The 24,184-nt window shown below is 45.7% G+C and overlaps 1 protein-coding gene across 2 annotated transcripts in view; it reads right to left on the bottom strand.

The window, feature by feature from the left end:
* The window catches only part of Kif26b (kinesin family member 26B), a 403,733-nt gene that overhangs the window by 47,542 nt on the left and 332,007 nt on the right, over window positions 1-24,184 (bottom strand). For both annotated transcript variants that reach the window (NM_001161665.1, XM_006496865.3), the window contains 5 exons: window positions 20,264-20,470; window positions 15,877-15,970; window positions 14,457-14,719; window positions 11,161-11,344; window positions 1,242-1,401 (listed from right to left, as the gene is read on the bottom strand). In NM_001161665.1, coding sequence (NP_001155137.1) covers window positions 1,242-1,401; window positions 11,161-11,344; window positions 14,457-14,719; window positions 15,877-15,970; window positions 20,264-20,470 — 908 coding nt within the window. The remainder of the gene's footprint in view (window positions 1-1,241; window positions 1,402-11,160; window positions 11,345-14,456; window positions 14,720-15,876; window positions 15,971-20,263; window positions 20,471-24,184) is intronic.

Raw genomic sequence — 24,184 nt, 5'->3', positions numbered from 1 at the left:
AGTAGAAATCATAGAACATCATAAACCCTCACCTTGAACCGGTCCTTACAAGGACAGGGAATGCTACCCTGGGGTTTATGTGGCTGGGATACCAATTTCAAGAAGGGGTACAATAAGGATTATAACCACCAAGTAATTCCCTGAAGATCCTCCTGGTGGGGGACAGTGTCTGGGTGTCTGTTATCAATTTAAATCAGAAGAAAGGAGAAAGCAAGGATTTGCCATGAATCTCAGGCACTTCGGGGGACATCCCTGAGTCCCCAGTTTCTCCCACAGTGGTAATTTGCATTTAAAGGATTTTTATGGGTTGAAACAAAATGTCCCCTACATAGTTACTCATGGCAATTGTGTGAGGCAAATGCTGTTTCCACTTAAATCTGATAAAAATGGAAGTGAACCAGATCATTAACTGGTCACCATTGTCATTGGTGACAGCCTTCTAGATTCCAGAAAAAAAAAAAAGATTTTCATGCCTATTCTGCATCTTATTTTCCTGTGATGCATATAAAATACAGAGTTGTTAGCCAGAGCCATAACCCTCATTTTAAGAAGAGTAGAGGTTCCTGTAGCTAGTGGGAGACACAGCTAAGTTGGGCAATGGGGGTGAGGGGCAAAGGGTGACTAAGCCTGGGTCATTCATGGGCACTGGTGACAGCTTAGGGCTGTCCCAGAAATGAGAGAAGCTCTGACTCGATCTTCCTGGAGCAGTAATGATCAAAAGGCAAGGAACCTGTATACAGGGGTAAACATTTCCATGGAACTAGACATGAATACCCCATCCCCCACCCCAGGCTTTTTAAGCTCACCGAGGTAGGGATATCAGATGTATCACAGAATGCCTGTGATGTCCACGCAATAATAAAGGTGTCATACTTGAACTAAAAGTTATCTGTTGTTTCCCTGACATCCACATCTAATGAGTGGTACCCTGGTGGTTTTAATCTGGCTGCTCCACTGCTCTTTGGTCACTGCATGCCACACCATGGAGCAGACCACTGACGTGATGCTGACATTACCCCGCCAATGGTGACCATGACTATAGGCCTCCGTGACATAGCTTTTGGAAGATGATTCATTATATGATCACTAGCTAAAGCTAATCTCTGTCACTGAACTCATAGCCCAGACCAGACTGACCGTTAGCTGCACTTCTCCCAGGGCATCCCTCAGGACAGAGACTCGGTCACGGCTCAATGCAATGCCCACATGCCATCTTGCTGTCCAGTAGGAGAGTCACTTACTTGTATGGGATGTGCTTGCTCCCGTTGACCAAAGCCAGGATGACGTTGCCCAGAGCAGACAGTGAGAGGCACAGCCCCGAGCCTCCTTCTCGGTTTTTGCTGAGAGCTTTCACACAGCTCCCGAGGTCGATGAGATGCAGGCGGCTTCGACCTCCAGACACTGGTACAGGGGAAGACACAAGAAGAAAAGGGGAGAGTGGGTAAGGTCTGGGCAACACATTTTCTCTTCTTCATGCAGCTCTCTGAGAATCATGGGAAAGGGAAAAGACAAACATTTCATAAGACAAACAAGCCAAGCCGAGGTTTCAAATACCATCAGGGCTCTTAAATTCTGTCTTCCACAAACAACAAACCTTCTCAAATCTACTGCCATTTATTTTACAAATAAAAGCACAATTCCAGTAGATCAAATGGCTCATTGTAGGAAGGTAAGAGTTTTAGCTAACTGTTGCATGGATGACAGAGTTCTGAAACTTACTGAGTCAAAACCCCAACAGTTCATGAGTGATTATCTAGTCTAGCCAGGTTGGTAACTCCAGGAAAAATCTGGAAGATGCGAGATCCAGGTGCAAAGGCAGGGGAGACCCAAGTGTTTGCTGAGTGTCTGCCAATTGCCAGGTGCACAGACATCTATCTTATTCAGTTCCCACACACAAAATCACCTAAACACCATCATCCTCTCCTTGTAGATGAGAAAATTAAAGTTCAGAAAAGCTAAGAATTTCACCCATCAATTCAGGCTACAATAAAGCAACAGGGAGCAGATTGCATTTTGTATCCAAAGCAACCAAAAATAAGCAGAATGTGTACAAAATAGCTGTTTTTAAGATACTAGGCATTAGACAGAGGAGAGCTATTCTTGAGGCACATGAGACAAATAAGGCAAACACTGGTGGTGTCTCATCTAGCTGTGCGAAGAGTTCCTAGGCTTGGGGCAAAGAGCCCAGATAGAACCTGATTGGCCCAATGAACTCAGGAGAGACAGAATCCAAAGTCTAGGAGAATGGAGGCAGCAGCCCTGGGCAGGACAGAACACTGGGAAGGAAAGAACTCTTGGATTTGCAGTCTCTGGAAGCTTCAGCTGTACGCTCATCAGCAGGTGCACACAGGGCTGCGTAGGTAAGGCCAGGAATGTCCGTTCCCAACAGTCAGACTGGGAAATCTAAAAGTTCACATGCAACGATAAATGAGCGTAACAAGGAGCAAGCCCAGAACCCCACAATGAAAAAGTCTTTGAAGTAAACGCAGAAAAGCGGAGCTATTAGAACCCCCGGAGAAGGTGATGAAGAGCAGTTACTGCCATCCTGTGTCAAAGTCCAGAGACACGGCCACCTGAGCCCTCTGACAAGATCTGTCTCGATTAGAACAAAGCGTATGCAATAACCTTGAAGAGATTAAGAACAAAGTTGGGATTACATTGGGGAGTTCATGGCAGGTTACACATTAGCAAAAGGAAAGGTTGGTAAATCTGATAATATATCAGTATAAATCTTCAAAATAAAATAGGGAGAAAAATACAAATGTAAACAACAAAAGTAAAAAGTGAGGGGGGAGAGGGAGGGGGAGGGGGAGGGAGGAAATTAGAAGGGCTACAGAACTACCTCAGGTGTCTGAGGTTCACCTGCTTGGATTTCCAGAATGTACACAATAAACAACTGCCCAAACTTTCCCCAAATGATGGAAAACACCAACCCACAAATCTAAAAAGGCCCAGCAAGACCCAGGAACAAGAAGATCGAACAAAACCAGTGAAGCAAATGATAATCACATTGCTCAGAGCAGAAGAGAAAATCGGCCCAAGGAGCAAAAACATATTCCATACAAAGGAACGAAGGTAAGTGTGGTGGCCAAGGTCTCCTTAGAAAGAGGCAAGATGCTAGCACGGAAACATTTTTCCAAAGGTTAAAAACTGTCAAAGGAGCAGTCAACATCCAGAAAAAGCATCATTGCAAAATAAAGGGAAAATAAATACATTTTTCCCCCTCCATGTGAGCTGGGAGGGTGGCCCAGTGGCTAAGAACACTTGCTATGCAAACCTGAGAACCTGAGTTTGAATCCACAGGAGTCACAGAAGAAGCAGGCATGGCTAGGGAAGCCCAGAGGCCCAGCACCATGGGGCAGGATCGGGGGCACAGATGGGTAGAATCCAGAAGCTCTCTGACCAGCCAGCCAGACTAAACAGTGACCTTCAGGCACACAGAGAAATCCTGTCTCCAGGGCTCAAGGCAGAGAGCAATAGAGGAAAACAAGAGACACGTTCTCCATGCCTGTGCATAGGTGTATGCACACACATGCATATATCCCCATACCTGTCCCAACATCATCAGTTAGCTTCATGTAAGGGATGTTCAGGTGGCACTTCTAGGTACCTGAACTCAAAGATCACTTTTGAGGGCAAGGTATGGATTGGATGGTGGTAAGAACTTGGGGGAAATCACCTTGGAGCCTTCAATTCCCCTGCATGCTGTTGGCCACGGACATTCTGGAAAGCATAGCATTGTGGCTGATCCCTTCTCTAGCTTGGTCTCTACACTGTAGACATGAATGAAGCTCATTTTGCTCATTTTCAACTGTCCCAGGGGCAACCCCTTCTCGGAGGGGCCATATTATTTCTTCTCTACCCTATTTCAAATCATGCAAGATTGGCTCATGGCAATGCGTTAAAGAAACGGTTATTTTTAAACAAAATATCATCTATTTTGCAGCCCAATTATGCAGGCAGGAAAGGCTTAGGTATTCCTCACACATCCCAGATGAAAGGGCAGAGACAGAGACCAATTTGGACCTCCAGACTTAATAGTCCATTTGATGTAATGGAATAAAATGTATAATACACACACACATAGTGAAACAGGACACAGAGAACAAAGGGTGGCTTAGATTGTGTTGAAGAGTTTTATAAAATACCTGTAATTAGCAGCATGACTCAGAATGAGAGGCACCCTTACGCAATGGAAAACGCTGCTCTCTGCCCTCTACCCACTGGCGTTTGGGTGGTCAGAGAATCTGGCTCTCCCAAAAGGTACTTAATCTAGCAGGGTGCGAAGCCAGTGGGCACAGGCTGTTTGATAGCGTCAGGAACTTACATCACCACAAGTCATTCTGCAAGGAATGAGCAAGGGGGAGGGAACGACTGCAGGCGAGGAGCTGGCTCCTTATCTGTCTTTCAGATTCCTGAGATCAAGAACGTGGGAGTTAAATGAACATAGTCCAATCTGTCTTCTGCAATTTTTTTTAAAGAGCATCTTGCATATTCCAGGCTGGCCTTGAACTTCCTATATTGCTGGGGATAACAACTCTGACCCTTTGATGTCTCTGGGAGAACAGGCCTGTGTTACCACACTCAGTTTATGTGATGCTGGGAATCAGACTTCAGGCTTCCTCATGCATGCGAGGCCCCAACTCAGCCACACCTTTGGCTCCGAATTTTTTATATTTTGAGTCCAGAGATAGACCAAACCAAATTACCCACACATTTTATTTTCCCCACGGGAGCAATGCACTAATCTTACCTATTTCTAAACCACACTATATTGAGTACCTGCTAGGTCCTGGGGAATACTAAATTCTTCTAATATCACCTAATGCCTACATTATACATTAATTGGGCTGAAATGATAGATCGGAGGGCTGAGGTCCATGCTGAAAAAGAATCACCCATGACGTTATTGAAAATTAATGCTGAGTCAGGTGGGAACCCAATGTGAACTCTTGAGACACGCATAGCCTTCTACGTGTCTTGCACAAATGTGACTTCCAATATGGCAGCACTCTGGAATCACCTGGGACCTGCAAAGAACTTCTGCTGTCTGCCCCCCACTCCCAGGCCTTCTCATTTGCTTGGGCTGGAGTACAGAACGGGCACTAGGATTCACTTCAAAGTTCTCAGACAACTATCACGGGCTGCAGTCTAGGATCCAGTGTCTTCCCACCCAGCTGAAGATTAGTCACACTCTCCGTTGCCTCTGTAAGACATGGACTGACTGGCACCACAGCTTGCCAAGTGCTTGAGGCTGCTTTGTTTAAGCACTTTGGTTCCAAAATGATGCGCTGTCTATCTACCAGGAGATCAGCAGTTTTCGACACGTTCATTTATTATGCAACTAAAATACAAACAACACAAAAACCAATAAAACACCATTTTACATGGAGTTTCAACATTTATATATAAATTAAGCTTAATGTTTTGGGAAGATGTTGTTTGTTTGTTTTGTTTGGTTTTGTTTTTGAGAAAGGATTTCTCTGTATAGCCCTGGCTGTCCTGGAACTCACTCTGTAGACCAGGCTGGCCTCAAACTCAGAAATCCACCTGCCTCTGCCTCCCAAGTGCTGGGATTAAAAGTATGTGCCACCACTGCCTGGCTTAGGAAGTTGTTTTTAAAGAAGAGTTAAATCAGGTGTACGTGAGAAAACAGAGTCACAAAAAAAAAAAAAGAAAAAAAAGAAAGAAAGAAAGAAAGAAAAAGAAAGGAAAGGAAAGGAAGGGGAGGGGAGGGGAGGGGAGGGGAGGGAAGGGAAGGGAAGAAGGAAGGAAAGGGAAGGTAGGAAGGAAAGGGAAGGAAGGAAGGAAGGAAGGAAGGAAGGAAGGAAGGAAGAAAAAAAAAGAAAGAAAGCTAGAAAAAGTTGGTAGCAAATGGGTCTTTTAAGTTCTTGAATATCTTTGAGGAAATGTCAGTAAAAGCAATTAAAATTGGTGTATAGCTCATGAAAGTTAGAACCTTAAGTTAAAAAGTCATCTCGAAGGGAAATCCCCTCTGTGTGCCCCAAGATTAATATGAATGAATGCACACTTGTTACTCACATGTATCTTTTGATATGGTTCCCCTGTCCAGTGGACTTTCTCTGTGAACTGACCAACTTCTGGCAGCATACTTAGTGTACCCACAGCAATAGCCTGCCCAAGGGTGGTTTGCACACTGGGTTAGATATTTGAGTCAGATGGTCAAAAGGTAGAATCATGAATTTGGGCTCTGTGTTCTAAGTGTCAGTCCATGGTTGCCTGGCCCCACCATGAGGCAAGCATGAATGAACGCCATGACAAGAGTGTGTGGTAGAAGAGATTGCTCACATCATAGCCACTGGGAAGCATAAAGAAACAGACAGAGGCAAGGACTAAGCTCTACCCTTGAAACATGATCCCCAGCAATCTGCTTCTTCCAGTGAGGCCCCACTCCTGTCTCAATAGTCAACTCTAAATTTGAAGGCATTAAACCATTCATTAGGTCAGAGCCCTCAGGGTCTAACATCTCTGGAATAGCCCTTACTTGCATACTTGGAGGTTTGCCTTACTAATCCCCCAGGTAATTCAAAATCCAAACAAGTTGGTCTTGCTTTCCAAAGCTAGCTGTTTTATATGGTAGAGGAAGCTGGGGTTAAAATACAGCACACATTCCATTGAATATAATACACAGGTACTGAGTGCTGGCATGCAGGCAAGGGCCAGTACCACGGAGGCCCAAGATGAGGATCAGGGTCTTCTGTTCTCAGGAAATACATAGCCTAGCGGGGCCCAACAGGCATGGGAGATAGAACTGTAAGGAAGAATGGGACAGAAGCTGCTATGGAGAAGAATCTTATGTAGCCGGGACATTCTGGGAAGTTGTAAGGAACAGGCAGGCTCTTACAGAGGAAGAAGACTTGAGACTCTTCATTCTTATTGTTTCTTTCCCTTCCTTCCATCCTGAGGTGAGGCAGCTCTGACACTGATGGTGGGAGAGATTAAAAATGCAAGCACAGAGTAGGCGGTGTCACTTCATAACTGACTCTGGCTAGGGAGCTGAGAGTCCCACAGTATGCCTTCATCTCTCTGCTCAGGTCAGTTCTCTGAGTGGTTAGCATACCCACAGCACCAGCCTGCACTGAGGTGCACAGTAGCGAGGCTCACCCACTTTAGGAGCATACCTGCTGCATGGATCGAGGGATCCTTCGAGCTGTTTGAACTATACAGCCCTGGGTAGGACATGGCTGGTTTAGGTCACTCTGCAGCCTTTGTAAAGAGTGTTTGACTGCCACCAGACAGCCAAGATGAAGGAAATTGTCAGATTAGACTTGTAATCAGATGAGTGCAGACACAGATGTCCACCCAAGTGCATGGCCACACATTCCTGTATCTGTGGACAGCCTAGACTATGATGGCTCCCAAGAAGGAAGCTGGGTGAGAACGTATCAGACTCCCAGTGTTAGTTGTTGGTGGACACTGGACGTTCAAAAGGTTGTGCATCAAAGGGATGAATTGAAATTGTCGATTATTATCATGTATATGTATGATGTGTGTTATGAGTACAGGTATGTGCATGCTATGCCATGTGTGGAATCATTTCTCCCTTCCACCATAACTTCTGGGGATGGAACACAGAGCACCTGGTTTGGATGGTAAGCACTTTTACCTGCTGAGCCATCTCACCAGCCCATAAATGAATGCTTTTACAGTCCATTCTTATGAAAAGAACAACGAAAACTGGCTTCACCGAGTCCCCACCAGAAGTGACAGTTATCCGTTATGAGGAGTAGCACTTGCTCCTCTCCCCAGTGCTGAATTTACACAGAGCCTGCAAGCCCTTATAGATTTAACAGTAAGGACTCACGAGTGGGGAGAACTAGCTCTGCTAATATTACAAATGTGTTGGGATTGGGGAGCTATTGTAAGCCCAACCTGATACTATCTACAAAACAGTGACATGTCAACAAAGAATGTTCTTTTCTATCTTGACCAGAAGGTTTTAGTCCTCTCTCTCTCTCTCTCTCTCTCTCTCTCTCTCTCTCTCTCTCTCTCTCTCTCTCTCTTTCCCTTTCTCTCTCTCTCTGTGCATGCGCACACATACAATGCATAGATAGGTCTAAGACTTGGGCACACACACACACACACACACACACACACACACACACACACACACACACAATGTATCTAGTTCTTGCAGCAGAGATTGCCCCTGAATCCATCATCAGGCTAAGCCTCTCCCAGTTGGTTAACAGCTCTGCTTCCTGCTTCCCCTCAGGGTGACTAATTAATAAACCTTCCCTTAATTGAGTTCTGGCTGCCAAGTCCACAGGGATTATAACTTATATATAAGTAAACAAAATTTCCATTTTAAACAACATGCCAAATCTTCTCATTATGGGTTAGCCACATAAATCCACGGAAATCCTGCTGGGCTCCAGGCTGGGTCTGAATCTTTGCCTTTGAGATGCTGGGGCCCTAGCAGGTGGGAGTGGTTTGCCCTTTGCCCTCCACAGCCTGAACCCTCCCTTTCTCTCATCTAGTTTACTGCAACACCGGACATCACCTGAGAGGTTTGGAAGCCACTGGTGGCATCTGCCTTTTCCTTTCACCTGAATTTATTATTTAAAAGCAATTTTCATGCACAACTTAGAAATAAAAGGATGAGTTAGATGTTAAATATTTGATAAGTGCTCAGGATTTGGTAGGACCAACTTGGGAGCAAGTCGTCAGTTTTAGAGAATGTTCTTTTACGCTGTGGTGGAGTCAGAAATTCAAATTTTTACATTTGAAGCACTTTGGTGGAATCTCTCTGCATTTTCATTGTTTGCTTCAGCTTTCAGATTCTAAGATGCAAATAAGATGAAGGAATAAATAAATAAATAAAACACCAAAAGAGAGTTGCCACTTGATGTACGACTCTTTGGGCCGTATGGACCTCTCTGCTTGGTGCCTTTGGAAGCCCTTGTCTGAGGCAGAGATATTGGGAGTTCCTTTTGCTGACCATGTCAGAACTCACTGCAGACTACTATTGACAGCTGTTTAAATGACTAAGATATCAGTGTTCCAGTTCTCACATCGACTTGCTAAGACATTACCCAGAAAAAGCAGGAGGGTGGGACTTAACAGCCAGCTCCCAGGACTGCAGGAAGAAAGGAACTCACAGCTTAGCTGCAGATGTCTGAGCTCCTAATCTGGTCCTGAGTCCCATTTCCAGCCTCAAGATTGTGATGCTAAATGAAAGTACGTGACATGGCACGATCTCTCCTTTGAGAATCCGTGTCCTTTAAAAGATTCCCATCCAATACATCTTGCTGTTCCTGAGACAAACCCTCACCATCTCAGGCCGTCCAGGGAGATCTGGTCCTACTTAATAATGGCACCCATGGTGATGGTGTAGGTGAGGAGGGGGATCTCCCAGAGTGACAAGTGACAGTCAGGATTTCTAGATTTCTGGGGAACTGCTCCATCTGCTTTCCCATTCTGTGCAGGTGTCCTTGGCTAGTGGAACCCCCAGCTACTAGATAGCTGTTTTCATTCATTAGCCTGGTGGGGATGGGAGGCAGCTCTCAGGGCCAATCAAAACAAGATGGCAAAGAATAAGGAAGGTAAGTGAACAAGTGATATATTAGCCAGAGAAACGAATCTCAAGTGCACTGAGTTAAATGAAAGAAGTCAGGCACAAAGGGACCCATTGGGCCACAAGATTGAGTCGCATACTACTCTGAGTTAAGTCAAACACAGAGAGAAACAGATCAGTGCTTGCCACAGATTCCAGGTGGGCTAAGGGCTGAGAATAAAGAGCAAAGACAACTTTGCAGGCCACTGGATACAAATTTTCCCTCAATAAACCTGCATCTAAGACTCTGTAGCTAAGTTAGGTGTGGTGGGTACATGGCTGCAAGCCTGGCACACTGGAGGGTGAGACAGGAGGATTGCCAGTTCAAGGATACCCAGGCTAAATAGTGAGACATTGGTTCAGAAAACCAAGACAACTGTGGAAACAAGGAATCAAGTGGACAAACTCTAGAGAGTAGGAAGTGCAGGAGGAGTCAGACCAATGGAGGCAATGAGGTGGGAGAGAGAATTTTCCAGTTGAGGATACCAGGAACCCCAGAGAACTATCTCAGGAGCATTGTGCAAGTCTTCTGGGCAACAAGGACACTTGAGGGGAAACTATGTGTGCCCACCCCCCCCACCCCCCGTTCATGGCTCATAGGTGGATGTTTTAATTTCAGATTTTCCTTGGAATAGGGCCTCTTCTAATAATTCTCAAGGCAGGGTTTCCCTCCCTACTCAGGTTTTGTTGCTTTCCTGGCATCCACAATCATTTAAGAAGAACTGCGGGCTAGTTGCTTGGGCATCAAAAGCCCTGCCAAGATGTTCGTGAGAGTCCCTGCCTTACTAGCCCAGTCCTAGCTTTGGGAAAAGTAGAAGGCTGGGACTGTGAACAGAGCTGGGGTCTGGTTGGGTGGCTCTGTCACAGAGCAATCACTGTGCTAGCATTTATACGGAAACATAGAGAGGAACAGCCCACATCTGGCTGTTCTTTCAAAGTATGATTTATAAACTATTCAGAAACACGATTATTACTTCCTAGCCTATAGGGCAGACTCAGCATAGTGATGAATAGCATGTTGGGGAGTCCTCTAGTGGCTTACTCTTGGTTTTGGTGGGGTGGGGTGATGGCTATTCTTGGTTGTGAACTTAACTACAACTGGAATGAACTAAAACCCCCACAGAGAAAGCACATCTGAGAGGGAGTTCTGCTTAATTTTAAGTGGAAAGATTTACTTCTAATCTGAATCTTTGAAGTGGGAACACACACACACGTAGAAAGCGATAGAGAGAGTCATTCTATAAGCTCTGTTACTCTGGAACTCCCTGACAATACAGGTAGAGATCCCAGCAGGACTTGCGAACAGAGCTAAAGTGTTCAACATGCGCTTTTCTTTTTTAAACCCATTCTTTTACATATCCAGAGCAGTGCCATTTATAAGTTATCATTGCCAAAGCTACCCTTTTGTCCCTGTTCAACTCAAGAGTGAGCTTGGGCCTATAATCTACAATTATTTTGAATTCCAGACCACTGAGCTGCAGGTAGGTGCCACACCCTCTGCTAAGGGAGGATGCTGCTGCGGCCTTAGGTGAGGGGTGCTGGCTGGCCAGCGCTAGTGCTGGAGCTGGCTAAGATGGACTTACTTCCACCCTTCCCGCTCTTCTCCATCCGGTACTGGTAGATGTGCAGGGTGAAGAGCATATGGGAGTTGCGGTGGTCATCCTCGTCACAATCCTGTTGGTTGCTTCGCCTCGAGGCAATGGCGGCGTCCAGGAAGAAGGCAGCTTTCTCTGCGGTGGGGGCCCGGAGCTCACTCTGGTTCTGCAGCTGGGGGACAGAAAGTAAGAGATGAGGCTGTGGGCTCCATCCACTCTGGAAGGCAGAAGTCCTTCTGAAACCAGGCCTGTACGCATGGGCCAGTCTCAGCTTAGTCATTTTTTTTCATACATTTTTCATGTATGCATAGGATGCATATGTGGGTAGGCTTGTTTGCATGTGTGTGGGTGTGCCTGTAGAGGCCTGGGGTTAACACTGGGAATTATCCTTGATTGTTTGTTATGGGAGGGTCTCTCACTTGATCCCAGAATTCCAGATATAAGAGTTTCTTAGCAAGCCTGCTGTGTTGATCCTGGCTCTCTTTAGGGCAGTGAGTCTCAACCTATGGGTTGTGACCCCTGGGAGGGTGTCAAATGACCCTTTCTGGAGGGTTTACCTAAGACCATCAGAAAACAGATATTTATCTTATGATTCATAACAGTAGTGAAATTACAATTATGGAGTAGCAGTGAAATAACTTTATGTTTGGGTTCATAACACAAGGAACTCTATCAAAAGGTCACAGCATTAGGAAGGTTGAGAACTTCTGCTTTCAAGGCTAGAATTATAGTCTGGCCTTCATACCCACCCAACATTTATGTGTGTTCTGGAACTCTGAACTCTAATCCTCATGCCTTTGTGGCTAGGACTTTAATGGCTAAGGCAACCCAGCTTAGTTAATTTGTTTTTTAAAAGTAAGATTGTCCACATTTATTGGACGTAACTTGGTTTTAAATATTTTACAGCTAGCAAAGGGCTGTGTCAGGGTGTTGGTGGTAGCACATGCTCATCTCAAAAACCAACATCCTGGACCGTCCATCCTCTAACATGAGAGATGTGACTGGATTTTGACCTTAGAGATTGTATTGGAGACAGGTGAAATGTGATTTACACCGGAGAAGGAAGGAACTTGCCTAGTGTTCATTTTCAATTTCTTGGTTATTTAATAAAAGCTGGTTTGGGGCCACATTTAGTCACATAATTGTTGTGAACAACAAGTACATATATGGTGTCTAGTGATAGCTGTCAACTTGACAGAACCTCGAATCACTTGGGAGCTAGGCCTCCGGATCTGACCGTTGGGTTATTGTGACTGCATGGTTGAGGTGGGAAGACCCACCCACAGAGGGTGGCACTGTCCCCTGGCTGGGCTCCTGGGCTGTGCAAGTGGACAGACAGAGCTCAGCAGCAGCAGGCATTCCCTCACTCTTGCTTCCTGGTTGTGAATGTCACGTGATCAGATGCTACAGGCTCCTGCTGCCTTGGCAATGATCTATCCCCTTCAACTTCAAGTCCTAATAAAGACTGTCAAGTTGCTTATGTTGGGGTATTTTATCCTAGCAACAGAACAATGTACAAAAGTCATGTAGAAACATTTAAGTACTTGGAGGTCTCATCTGTATTTGAGAGAGAGAGAGAGAGATCTGTTTTTGATTTAGTTCCTGAATTTATGTTCAGGGCAAACTCACACACAGTTAGAAAAGACGCAGTGGGCATTGTGTCTGAATCTTGTGAGAATGGGGTCTGAGTCCCAGTGGTCCCTTTTGTGGTGGAAAAGGAAATCTAGTTTTGGTTTTGTTGAGACAAGTCCTTGCGTCTCCTCACACTCTGCATCGCCTCTCCTCTGTGATCTGAAGGCTGGCACAGCAGGTGCGAGCCTGATTTAGCTTTGATTTTTCAAAGAACTGATTTGCAACATGTCTTTGGGTTGGTACAAATTATGACAATTTTCTACTCCGACTTTAACCATACCTATAATTTCAAACTGTGAGAAGCAATATTTGGTGCAGGCAGGATTTGCAAACTAACACCAGCTTTAAAATCCTGGAACTTTGAAGGGAGTTTTATCGGATGTGTCCTTTTGAACTTACTATCAGACTTAAACTGCAGAATTATACATATTTTAAAGAAGAGTTTCAAGAGGCCATTACTTTCTTTGCCTTATTTACCGTTGGGAAACAGATCTTTACTTAAGAGAACCTTTGGTAGTAGGCTCCAAAATGAACCCAAGTTCACACATGTTTGAGCCCTGCCAAGTTTGCAGAAGGACCAGTGGCCCGGGTGCTTCTGCTTCCGTCATGGAGTCTATGCACCTACTGCTTCCGTCATGGAGTCTGTGCACCTACATCTAAGCAGATGCTATGCTTCCCTCAGAGTGACAGCCCCCTGGATCCTATGGGAACTTGTTAGGAATGCACATTGCAGGGCAGTGAGCTTTACCTCAAGTGGAGTCAGAAACTCTTAGGGAGAAGCCCAGTGCTCAATTTCAACAAGACCTCCAGACAACGCTGATGCACACTACAGAGATTTCTAAAGGACACTGGAAGGGTCCAGGTTCCCTGATCAGAGGCTAAGCAGGGTCAGGCTTTGAGAGTTGGGTATAATATTGTTTCTGGGGCATCCTCATTCACAGAAATGACCTAGCTGGTAGGAGCCAGGTATTTATCAGAGACTCCTATCTAAGATGGGGCGTTTTGGGAAGCATACTGCAGGAAACTGGCAGAACGGACTTTCCGGATATGAACCGGGAGAGCCACAGAGAGATCCCTATGTTAAACAGCAAAGGGAAGACTCCCTGCCCCCTTAAAAGGCCTGACTTCCTGAAAAGGCAAATAAGAACTTCTCTCAGCTTCCATAGTTCTAGCAATTCTATCACGGTTCTAATTAGAAATCGGTTACTAGTTTTTCCCACAGCACTGCTAATCCGGCTGTAAAGCAGTGCCAGAAACACAGTTTATAGAGCCATAAACAGCCCCTGTAATGGCTGCAGCTATTTGTGCACAGCAGTAAATATTTCAGTTTGTTGTTAAACAAAAGAAAGACTGTACTTTTTTTTTTTCATTCTTGAAAGAGGCATCAAGAAAGTGGATTCAATCTCCCCCAAAATGCTATGACAATTGCAGTTCCTGCTCATTGTCAATTAGATTCAAGGTACAAATATTTAGGTTGGGTGAGCAGATGGCCCCACAGCTGCAGGCCATAAAGTTCCCGTCCACTTTAAAGTAAACACTCATAAGCATTTCCCAGTTTACATGGTAAATGATTCCAGGTCTGAGATGCCCCATCCTCTGAAGTAGAGAGGAGTCACCCCCAGCTAAGTCAAACTTCCAAAGCAGCCAGTCACCTGTGTGCCACAGATGGGGTCTTCACAGAGGTACACGCCTGGGGACTGCCCGTCCTGTAGGCTGCCCGTGGCCACCTCAGACAACAGGTCTCGAAGGTTCTCCTCTTTTCCCCACACCTCAACGGCTGAGATGCGGACTGAGAATCGGGCCCCCGTCTTCTCTTTGCGCTCATTGATAAGCTTGAACAGCCAAGAAATAGCACATGGAATAATGCCCAGGTTCTGCATAGAGTCGTCCCTTCCGATCATGGTGTAGGATTTCCCTGTGGGAGCAGGGGAAGAGAGACACACAGACATCACTCATTAGAGCTTCAAAAAGCAGATGCTGAGGATACAGGAGGAAGGTGTGGGGAGTGGGACGAGGGCAAGCTAAAGAATGAAAAGACCGGAAAAGTAGCAAACATTTCCTTATACTGGAGGTGAAGCAGCTATAAAAGAATGTGAGAGCCCAAACAAATGACAGGGTGAAGTCACAAGGGGCCTTGCAGAGGACCTCAAACAGGCTATCTGCCTTTGGGCTTGTTCTACATGAAGTAGGAAGCTGGGGCTTTTCATCACGATTACAGTCCTTTTTATAGCTACCCCACAGATTAAATCCACACATGCGTGCTTTATATCCTTTCTCAAGTTAAATGCTGGTTTGCTTTGGTTTTGTTTTGTTTTGTTTTTAATAGCATGAGCAAATTCCATTAAAATCGGGACCCCTGCTTTGATCTGTGATCAAGAAGTGAAGAAAGGAGTGGGGGTGGGGTGGAATGGGCTCTCTGTCACAGGGGAGAGGTCTCTGTGTCCTCTACAAGGCTCTGGGATGATTTCTTCTACCAAGAAGCTTCCGAAATTGCTAACTCTTTCTGTACATCTGACAAGGCCTGGGAGGCAGAGAGATCAGGACTGGAAAGAGAATGTAGCAGGGGATTTAAGCCAATGTTTTGCAGCGCTAGTTGGTGGCTTCTTTCTCAAGTGCTGAAACGGGGAGGACTTTTCACAGGGAGCACTCCTCACAGGGCTGGATGTTGGCCCAAGGACAGCTTTGGTTTGCTTCCCCCATGTGGGACTCTGCTTGGAGATTCCTCCATTGGCTCCACCCACCCGAATCTGCTTCCCAGACATCCATCCCATGATCAAGACAGACATGAACACCTTCCCTGCTTCTCTACTCCCTGGGCTTGACTATGACCTTGACCTATGACCTCGTTATCCTGTTATTCCCCTCTTGGAGTTGAAGCTGTCTTATGGGAATAGGTCTGTCCACTTAGGACTGACATTGTTTCAAAGTCAGGCATGGTTGTTCTTTATCACTCAGTTTGGTACCAAAAGGGAACTTAGCCTGCCCTCGCATCGAGGAATCTAGAACCAATATCGAGACAGGAATGAGGTTACCTAGTGATCAGCACAAGACAGAAGTCAAGTTTCCACTCACCTAGCTTGGCATGGCCAAAACAGAACACACAGCCATCTGCCCCGTTCACCACAGACTGGATGACTTCGGCCACAGTTCCAGCACAAACTTCAGCCTGGAAGACACAAGACAAGGCACTCGATAAATGCACCGCGCAGCACCTAAGGCACCTCAATGACATAGAAGTGACTCTGCCTTCCTGGGGCTTGGAGTCCTAGCATCACCACAGTCCCAGATGGTCCAGCCTCTGCCACTTAAAAACACTGGGGACTTTCTACCCATGTTATCAGTGAAACACACTGAATACAAACCTTCCTTTAGCACTCTCCAGTCTTAAAGTAGGTACAGGCTGCAGTGAGAGAATGGGATGGGTTCTGGACCCTTGTCCCCTCTGTCAGCCTCCTCAGCAAGGAACTTGACTCTCTATTGTCTCTCTGTCCACCAGAACCTTACACACACACACACACACACACACACACACATACACACACAAACACACCATCTCTCAAACAAGCTAGTCATACTAGAGAGGAAAACATGATTTCCAATTTAGAACAGAAACCCTGAGGACGATCTTAGTACTAACAGAATCAAGAATGTCTAGATGTGCCTCTTCTTTCTTCCCATCCCTTCTTTCTTTGCTCACATCTGACTTTTGAAACCCTCTTTCTCTATACACACACTCACTGCAAACAGCATCAGTTGGCCACATGTCAGTGTGTCATTTAGGGTATTCTTTAGCTAAGCATGCCTTCTTGTCTTCGGTGTGATTATCACAATCTTTACACCGAGAGCAGGTTCTCGATGACTTCTTTGTATCTCTCCATTGATGCTCAGTGACAGTGCAAGCTGCAAACTAAAGCTATGCAGTCAAGTGTGTGGACCACCTCAGAGATCCAGAAACTCTCTAGTTAGCATCTCAGGCCACTGCAGCAACAGGAGGACAGAAGTACTTTCCATGACCTTTTGCTTCGCCTTCACTTCTGTCTCAGGGCTGGGGTCAGAGCTCATAGAGGCCCTGAGAGCCATCAAATGCTAGGGCTCTGCAGCCATTGGAGCAGTGTGCCTCCCAGTGGGAATCTGAAAGGAGGCAGCCTGGGCCATGAATGTAGTCGTTCAGCTCCGTGGTGCAGCTGTGCAATGGATCTAAGTATTTGGAAGTCGATTTCCCTCTTCCAAGCTGAAATTGAAAGACCACACTCCCAACAATAGTCAATTGTTCATGGGCAGTCACCTCAGCAGCTCTTCAGGGGTCCCCTTTAGCCAAGGGATGGAGGGATAGGACTATGTGAGGACCATGAGATCTTATACAACTTCCAGGTCTAAGGTGACAAGAGCCAATGTTGCTCTGAAGCTGAGACTAGAACAGTAGAGGTTGTCTGGAGTTAGCCTGAACTGTCTCATCCAGTGCAGGGAGAAGTTACTGCCCACAAGCCCACCTTCAACTTGAAATGAGGTGGGGGTCGGGAGACTGCCAGCCACCCTAGCCACACATGATGTTAATTAAGAGAGTCTTAAGACACCAAGGAGAATTTTGGTTATAAGCAGAACAAACTGCCATTGGTGTCACCAGTAAAGAGACCAAGGGGCAGTGAAGACACAGGAGTGGCCTCACAGGGTATGAGGATCACCACACACTCCCCTGTAGGGCTTCTGCTCTTCAGGGAGAAGAGAATGACTGGAGATTTGCCTAGTGTGGTTTGCTAAGGGCTGACAGTGACCCCTGGACACTCCCTGCTGTCCTTCCCCATGGGCCCAGCGCAGCAGGAAGCCTCCCTGACCACAGCAGGGACAGCTCTGCCCAAGGTTTTGCTCAGCCACAGGTCTCAGTCCTCTCCATCTACACCTAAGCAAGATCTAGCAAACGTTTCTCCCAACAGTGGGTGGTCAAAGCTGCCAAGGCTACTTCAGGGTAACAGGGATAGCTCTTAAGGGAAAGAAGGAATAGGGCCATTCTTATTGTTACTCAGTGCCAGGGAGATGATGTTCTTAGAAGCAGGAAGAAAGAATTCACAGATTCCTGGGGCCACCATAGTGACAGCTGCCACACAGGTAAGGGCCTGAGAGTGTCCCTTGAATCTGGGCCAGTAGAATATAGCAGAAATGATAGTGTCAGCTCAGTTCTGAGCCAGCATATCTATGCCCTGGACACTGCCATGTCCACAAACCCAGGCTAGCCTGTCCAACATCGTAGGACAATACAGATACAAGAACAGGTGACCCAGTCAAAGCCACACTGCACATTTGCCTGTTTTGTGCCTTGTGGCTTAAGGGGTGCTGACTCTGTGGGGTTAAGCTGGCTACACCAGTGGTATCATATTAAAAATCATGACACTTCAGACAGACAAGGTCTGTTGAACACTTGCTGTCATAATAGTCTAATGAGGCACATGAATTTGCCACATAAGGACATGGAGACCCAGAGAGTTATATGACTTACGCAATGACACACTTTTAGGAAATAGTTGACCAAATACTGCTGTGTCAAAGACATGGTGTACGAAGCAGGATGCACTGCAGTTAAGGGGGAAGTGGTGGGCTCGGGGGAAGATATCTGCTTAGGACAGGAACTAAGGTAACAAGGATTATTTGTGGAGTCATAGTGTCCTTGTCTGGGGTATGAAAAGAATTTAAAATGTCTCTTTCTACCCAAAAGATTTCAAAGGGGAGTCCATGGCTTGACGTAGGTGAAGGTTCTTGAAAACCACAGATATACATAGAGATTTATACCACAAGACACGGAGCAAATCAGAATGTTCTGAGGTCTGTGACCATGCAGCTTTGAGCATCTTCAGCCTGGGAACCAAGTGAGAAGTGTAAAAAAGACTGGCAATAAAAATGGCTTTTTTTTTTTTCGGGAATAAATCTAAAACTCATTAATAGTCCAGGCTTAATTTAGGGCATGCTTTAGAATCCTTTCAACTTCCCAGATAGCTTTGGAAAAGTTTTAACCCGTTAATTAAATTATCTGTAGGCCATTTATTAGCCCTGGTGTCAGGTTTAGATTATCAAACTCATTGGGTGGTACGACATAAAAATTGAAATGAAGAGAAACTGCAAAATCTTAACCACAAAGGGCCTCATCTTCCTAGGATAAACCTCGGGACAGTGATGTTGAGCTTCCAGACGAATGGTGCCTACATGTGCTAGGGCCTGTTGGTGGAAGACACACGTCATGCCAACCCCAATAGCCCCTACAATATACAACATAGAGAAAACGAACAGGCTGCAGATGCTAACTGTTGGTGCTCTGGTCCTCTGGTCCTCTGGTCAGCTGTAGCCTTAACTGACATACTAAGAAGGGTTTTACATAAAGCTTGGGAAGTCCTTAAAGTTTATCAGAAAGACACAGGGTCCCTGATGCCACAATGCAGGCAAAGCAGGCCACTGGCTGTCTGTGGTATGCTTAATTCACCATAGATGAATATATTCACTTATTTTTGGTATGGAGGAGAGGTCAGAGGCCTTACTTGTCATGCAGCGAGTGCTGACTGATACCACACACTCTTCCGTTCCTCGTTTCTCCACTGGTTCTGGCCACAGGTGTGTTTCAACCTCTCTTTCCCTACTGAGCACATCATTTCCTCACTGGGGCTATAATCCTGCCTCCCACTCCCCATGGCTATGAGACTTTAATCCAGTTACCTGAAATATTTTCCCTGTTACATGGCCTCCCAAAGCCCAGTCAGGAGGAGAATCCTAACAGGTCAGTTGTCAGCACGTTTTTACAGTCACCCCAAAACCTCCAACCTTTCCAGTTAGTTTCTTATCAATAACTGCCTTGTTTTCATTTCTCCCCAAGCATGTGGTGTGTGTGTGTGTGTGTGTGTGTGTGTGTATACATATCTCTGTATGTGTAGGGGTATTCACACATGACTGAATAAGTGTGGAGGCTAGAGATTGATGTTGGGTTCATTCATTCATTCTCTGTCTGTCTGTCTGTCTGTCTGTCTGTATCTGTATCTATCTGTCTCTGTCTTCTCTGTCTCTCTCTGTCTCTTTCCAGGATTGCTCACCGATCCTGGAGCGCATCCATCAGACAAGACTAGCCAGCCAATGAGCTCCAAGGAGCCTATTACAAGCGTGCACCACCATGCATAACTTGTATGATGGCTGAGGATATGAACTCAGATCTTCAGGTTTGTGTGGCAAGCACTTCACCAACTGAGCCACCTCCTCAGCCCTCCAAGTATATAACTTGCTGAAATCCCACCACACTAGAACTTTCCAGGGAAACTACCATACCAGTAACTTGGAAGAGCTGGGGTATTCCGTGGAGCTCAGAATGACTTCCAAACATAATAATATGGATGGAGGAACTCGTTCGTTAGAGTGTCCCAGAAGAAACCCTACAGGCTCACACCCCCTTAATCAATGGTAGGTGAGCCCCGAGGGAACTCTAACCCACCTGAGAAGCATCTTGTGGGAAAACAGCATCGAAGGCAAACATCTTCGGAGGAACCTGGCTGCTTCTTTTCTGGAAGGCATTTTGACCTCCGCAAGTCAGGGGATCATACAAGGTGATCTGCTTCTTCCGTGGGTCCACCTTCAGGAAAGAGCTGGATTCTGAGGTATCTCGAGCTGATGTGGAACAGATACGCAGCATGACTTTCACCTGTTAAAACCAAACACGGATTAAAGAGCGGGCTACTTAACGATGGGAGTAGCCTTCTGCATGTGATGGTATAAATATTCATGGCAGTGGGGAACTTCCTCATGATACATTATGGTGAAATACACAACGAACCTGTAAGCCAACCCTCACTGGGTCATGGGAAGAATGGTTTATTTATAATTACCAGGTAGAATGTTTTGATATGTCCATTACTTGAATGCAGAGAAGGCGCACTGTGTTCTTTGTCTTCCTATTAATATAAATTAAAAATTAACTGTGCCCTGGTGGCCCAATTACATAGATGAAAAGCTAATCTGGACTGTCAGGCTATAGGGGCTGGTGCAGTTCCCTTGAAGCTCAAAGATCAATAAACCATGCACATAAAAGTTAGCTTCATAATTTACTCCCCAGCTCGGCTCATCGGGGCTCTGGGAGACAAAAATCCACAGTTATTAGTGTCATCATTAAAGCTCTGTGAAATGGCCTGTTTTTAATGGCCAGTATTTGAAATGCGTTCCAAGGGGCAAGTGTGATAAAGGATTGGTTTGCATCATGTTATTTGGGATCCCATTACGTGAGCGTGGAGAAGCCTCATTTGTGGGGATGAAAGCGTGTCTTGGTTGGAATCAGGGGGGCATATGCTCTAATCCACCTTCGGAGTCAGGGAACATAAGCATCTCTAGTGCTTGAGACCAGCCCTGCTCCGCCCCATGACTGAGGACAGAAATGGACCATCTGCTTTGTAGTCTTAAGGTATGCAGAAATCAAGCTGGAGCAGCACAGACCCGGAGGCTTAGCTCTGGGAGAGGGACTCAGCTCTGGGAGAGGGACTCAGCTCTGGGTTTGTTTGTTTGGTTGGTTGGTTGGTTTTTGGTTGTTTTGTTTTGTTGACTCAGCTATTTTTTTTTTAACTATGCTGTTTATTTAGTCCGGTATGTGACTGTCCCTTTTGTTGAGTTCTTACTATGTGCCCAGCACTATGCTAGGCATGAAGGGCACATAGTGCGTAGGGCAGGCTAGAGAGCTGCAGAGGGAGAAAATTTTAGTGATAGAACGTGGCAAGTTGTGAATGCCCGAGGGTGATTTCTCACCTCCTGTCCTCTTTGTCTGACGAGCTGTTAGTACTGATGAAACTCCCATCAGGCTTGGGGCAAGGCATAGTCATAATTTTGTTATGTGCACATGGGTTCCCATACATGTGAGTACAAGTGTATGTGGTTGCACATGTGTGTGTGTGCATGGTCAAAGGTTGATGCTGAGTCTCTTCCTTGACTACTTTCCATATATATATATAATATATAATATATTATATAAAATATAATATACATATAATATCTATGATATATAATATAACATATATAATATAAATATTGATGGAGGGTCTATTTGAACCCAGAGCTTGACAATTAGGCTGGTATAGCTAGTCTACTTACTCCAGGATCTTCTACTTCTGCCTCCCATATGCTGGGATTATAGGTGGACTTCCACGCCCACTTGAAATTTACCTGGGTGCTGGGGACTGAAACTCTGGTCCTCAAGCTTCCATGGCAAGTTTTTTGCTATTCCAATCATCCCCCAAGCCCCTGGTGGTACTTGTTTTAACAAAACATTTCAAACACATAGAAATGTTCACAGAACAATACGTATCATGTACAGTGGGTTAAGGTCATCCTCCTGTCCACCCCTGTTTGCCGAGGCTTGGGGACTAAACTTCATTGTACAAAGCTTAATCATGAAAAACTCCAAGGGTACCAGGCTCATCAGATGTCTAATACCATACCCTGCCTATTTATCTCCTTATAATCCATACTCCGGTGTGGATTGGGGGCCAGCTGTTATGGTGGTAGGGTGTGGTTGGCCTTTCAGGTTTCAAAATGTGATTCTCCTATGCGAGACCATAGAAGAGTTCCTGCCATTTGGAGGTGAGGGGCTGGCTATGTTATGCCAGGCCTGTGCCATCATCTGTGTGATCTTATTTCATTCCCCTGATGACCCAGGGCATGGACACTCTTGTCAAGATTTTACAGGAAGAAATGGATATCACACACTGGTGTGTTATGGTGTCATTCTGTTGCTGTAATAAGACATTCTGCCTAAAAGCAACCTAGGTGAGAAGAGGATTTATTTGGCTTACAACTTCTGGTCACAGTTTATCACTGCAGGGAGTCAAGGCGGGGAAAATGAAGCAAGAACCTTGGAGGACCACTGTTTGCTTACTCACTTTCTGAATCACTTGTTGGCTCATGCTTAGCTAGCTTTCTTATAAAACCAAGGACAACTTGCTGGAGGATGGTGCCACCCACGGTGGACTCAGACCTTCTGCATCAATTAATAATAAGACAATCCTTTGCAGACAAACCCTACGAAGGTACTCAATCAAGGTTCTATTTGGGTGATTCTAGGCTGAGTCAATTTGACAGTTAGCACTAACTAGGACATACACTTTGGACCTTGCTGCTAAGTCTGTGGACGATAGGGCTGGGCTAAATTTATCTTTAAGGCTCCATGTTTTCTCCCTCCAGCTTCTACCCCCCATGGTCAAGCTTCTTGGAGCCTCGCTCTCCCCATCTGTATGGTAACAATGCCTGCCTACCAAACTGTTATGAGACTTGTACGAGTTGCTGGGTGAGCTGCTGAAGATAGAACACAGTACACAGAGGACTCAATTTCTGCTCCCTTCACCTGTCTTCCTCTGGACCTTGACAGATTATTCTTTTCTAATGATGATGCTGATGATAAAGCTACAGAATGCCTTGACCCAGATTCTGGATACCATGTCGCACAAAGAGGACCCCAGGACAGATTCTATAGGTAGGGCGAGTTAGTATGTAGAAGCTATGACTAGGATCTTACCAGGACTGCACTTTGGAGTTGCACATCCACTGCATACAGGACAATCGCCACTATGATCGTATATCTGCCACTGGGGCATGTCCTTGTTCCTCATTACTCTCTACAGCCTGATTTTAACTCTATTCATGTCTAGGTTTGTCCCAGTTACACAGCAGTATGCTACAAGCAGGTATCCATCCACACAGCGACTTCTGAGGGGTACCTGGGCCCCCAGGCTCTCTGTGAGTGCCTCTCCCCATGCAAGTCAAGGGTGCTGCCACTGCAGGCAGAACTGATGGAGCCACACGACCCGCTGCCTTTCCGTTTTGCAATTTTGCAGCCATTTCTAGGTAACTAGAGTTGCTGAATGAAAATGTGAGCTAGGCTAGGCAGAAGCTCACACGCAGAAGAAGGAAGGCGGGCACGGGATCAGCCAGCCATTTGAAGGGGAAGCATATGCCTGCATCTTAATGAAGCACTCGGTCCCTTTTCTGCAGATGAGCTGAAGACCCTGCCTTATGTCCTGCTAAGGAGATACACAGTTCTAAAAAAACCAAACCATTGAACTTAGAGCTAGGGGAAAACACTACATATCGCTCTTCTCTGTGCAAGTCACTTAAATAAATGGAGGATTTCCCCCCTTCCAGAAAGGAAATTGGGTTTTTCTGCTTCGCCTCCTTTTGCCATTATTCCTTTAGTCCTGCACTCCACTTCCTGCTTAATCCTCTGTAATTAAAGAGCTTAAGAGACACCACTTATGATCAAGAAAGTTCCTCGGACTTCTTGCCAGGAGCTCTTGCTTCTGTTACAAAAACTGTTGGATTCTTGGCAACATCTTCCACCCTGCCCTCTGCTCTGTTCCTCCAGGAGAGGAGGGAGGGC

Source organism: Mus musculus, chromosome 1, assembly GCF_000001635.26.
Source record: "Mus musculus strain C57BL/6J chromosome 1, GRCm38.p6 C57BL/6J".
NCBI lineage: Eukaryota > Metazoa > Chordata > Mammalia > Rodentia > Muridae > Mus > Mus musculus.
Note: the sequence above shows the minus strand (reverse complement) of the source record. Positions and strands in the feature narration are given on the sequence as shown.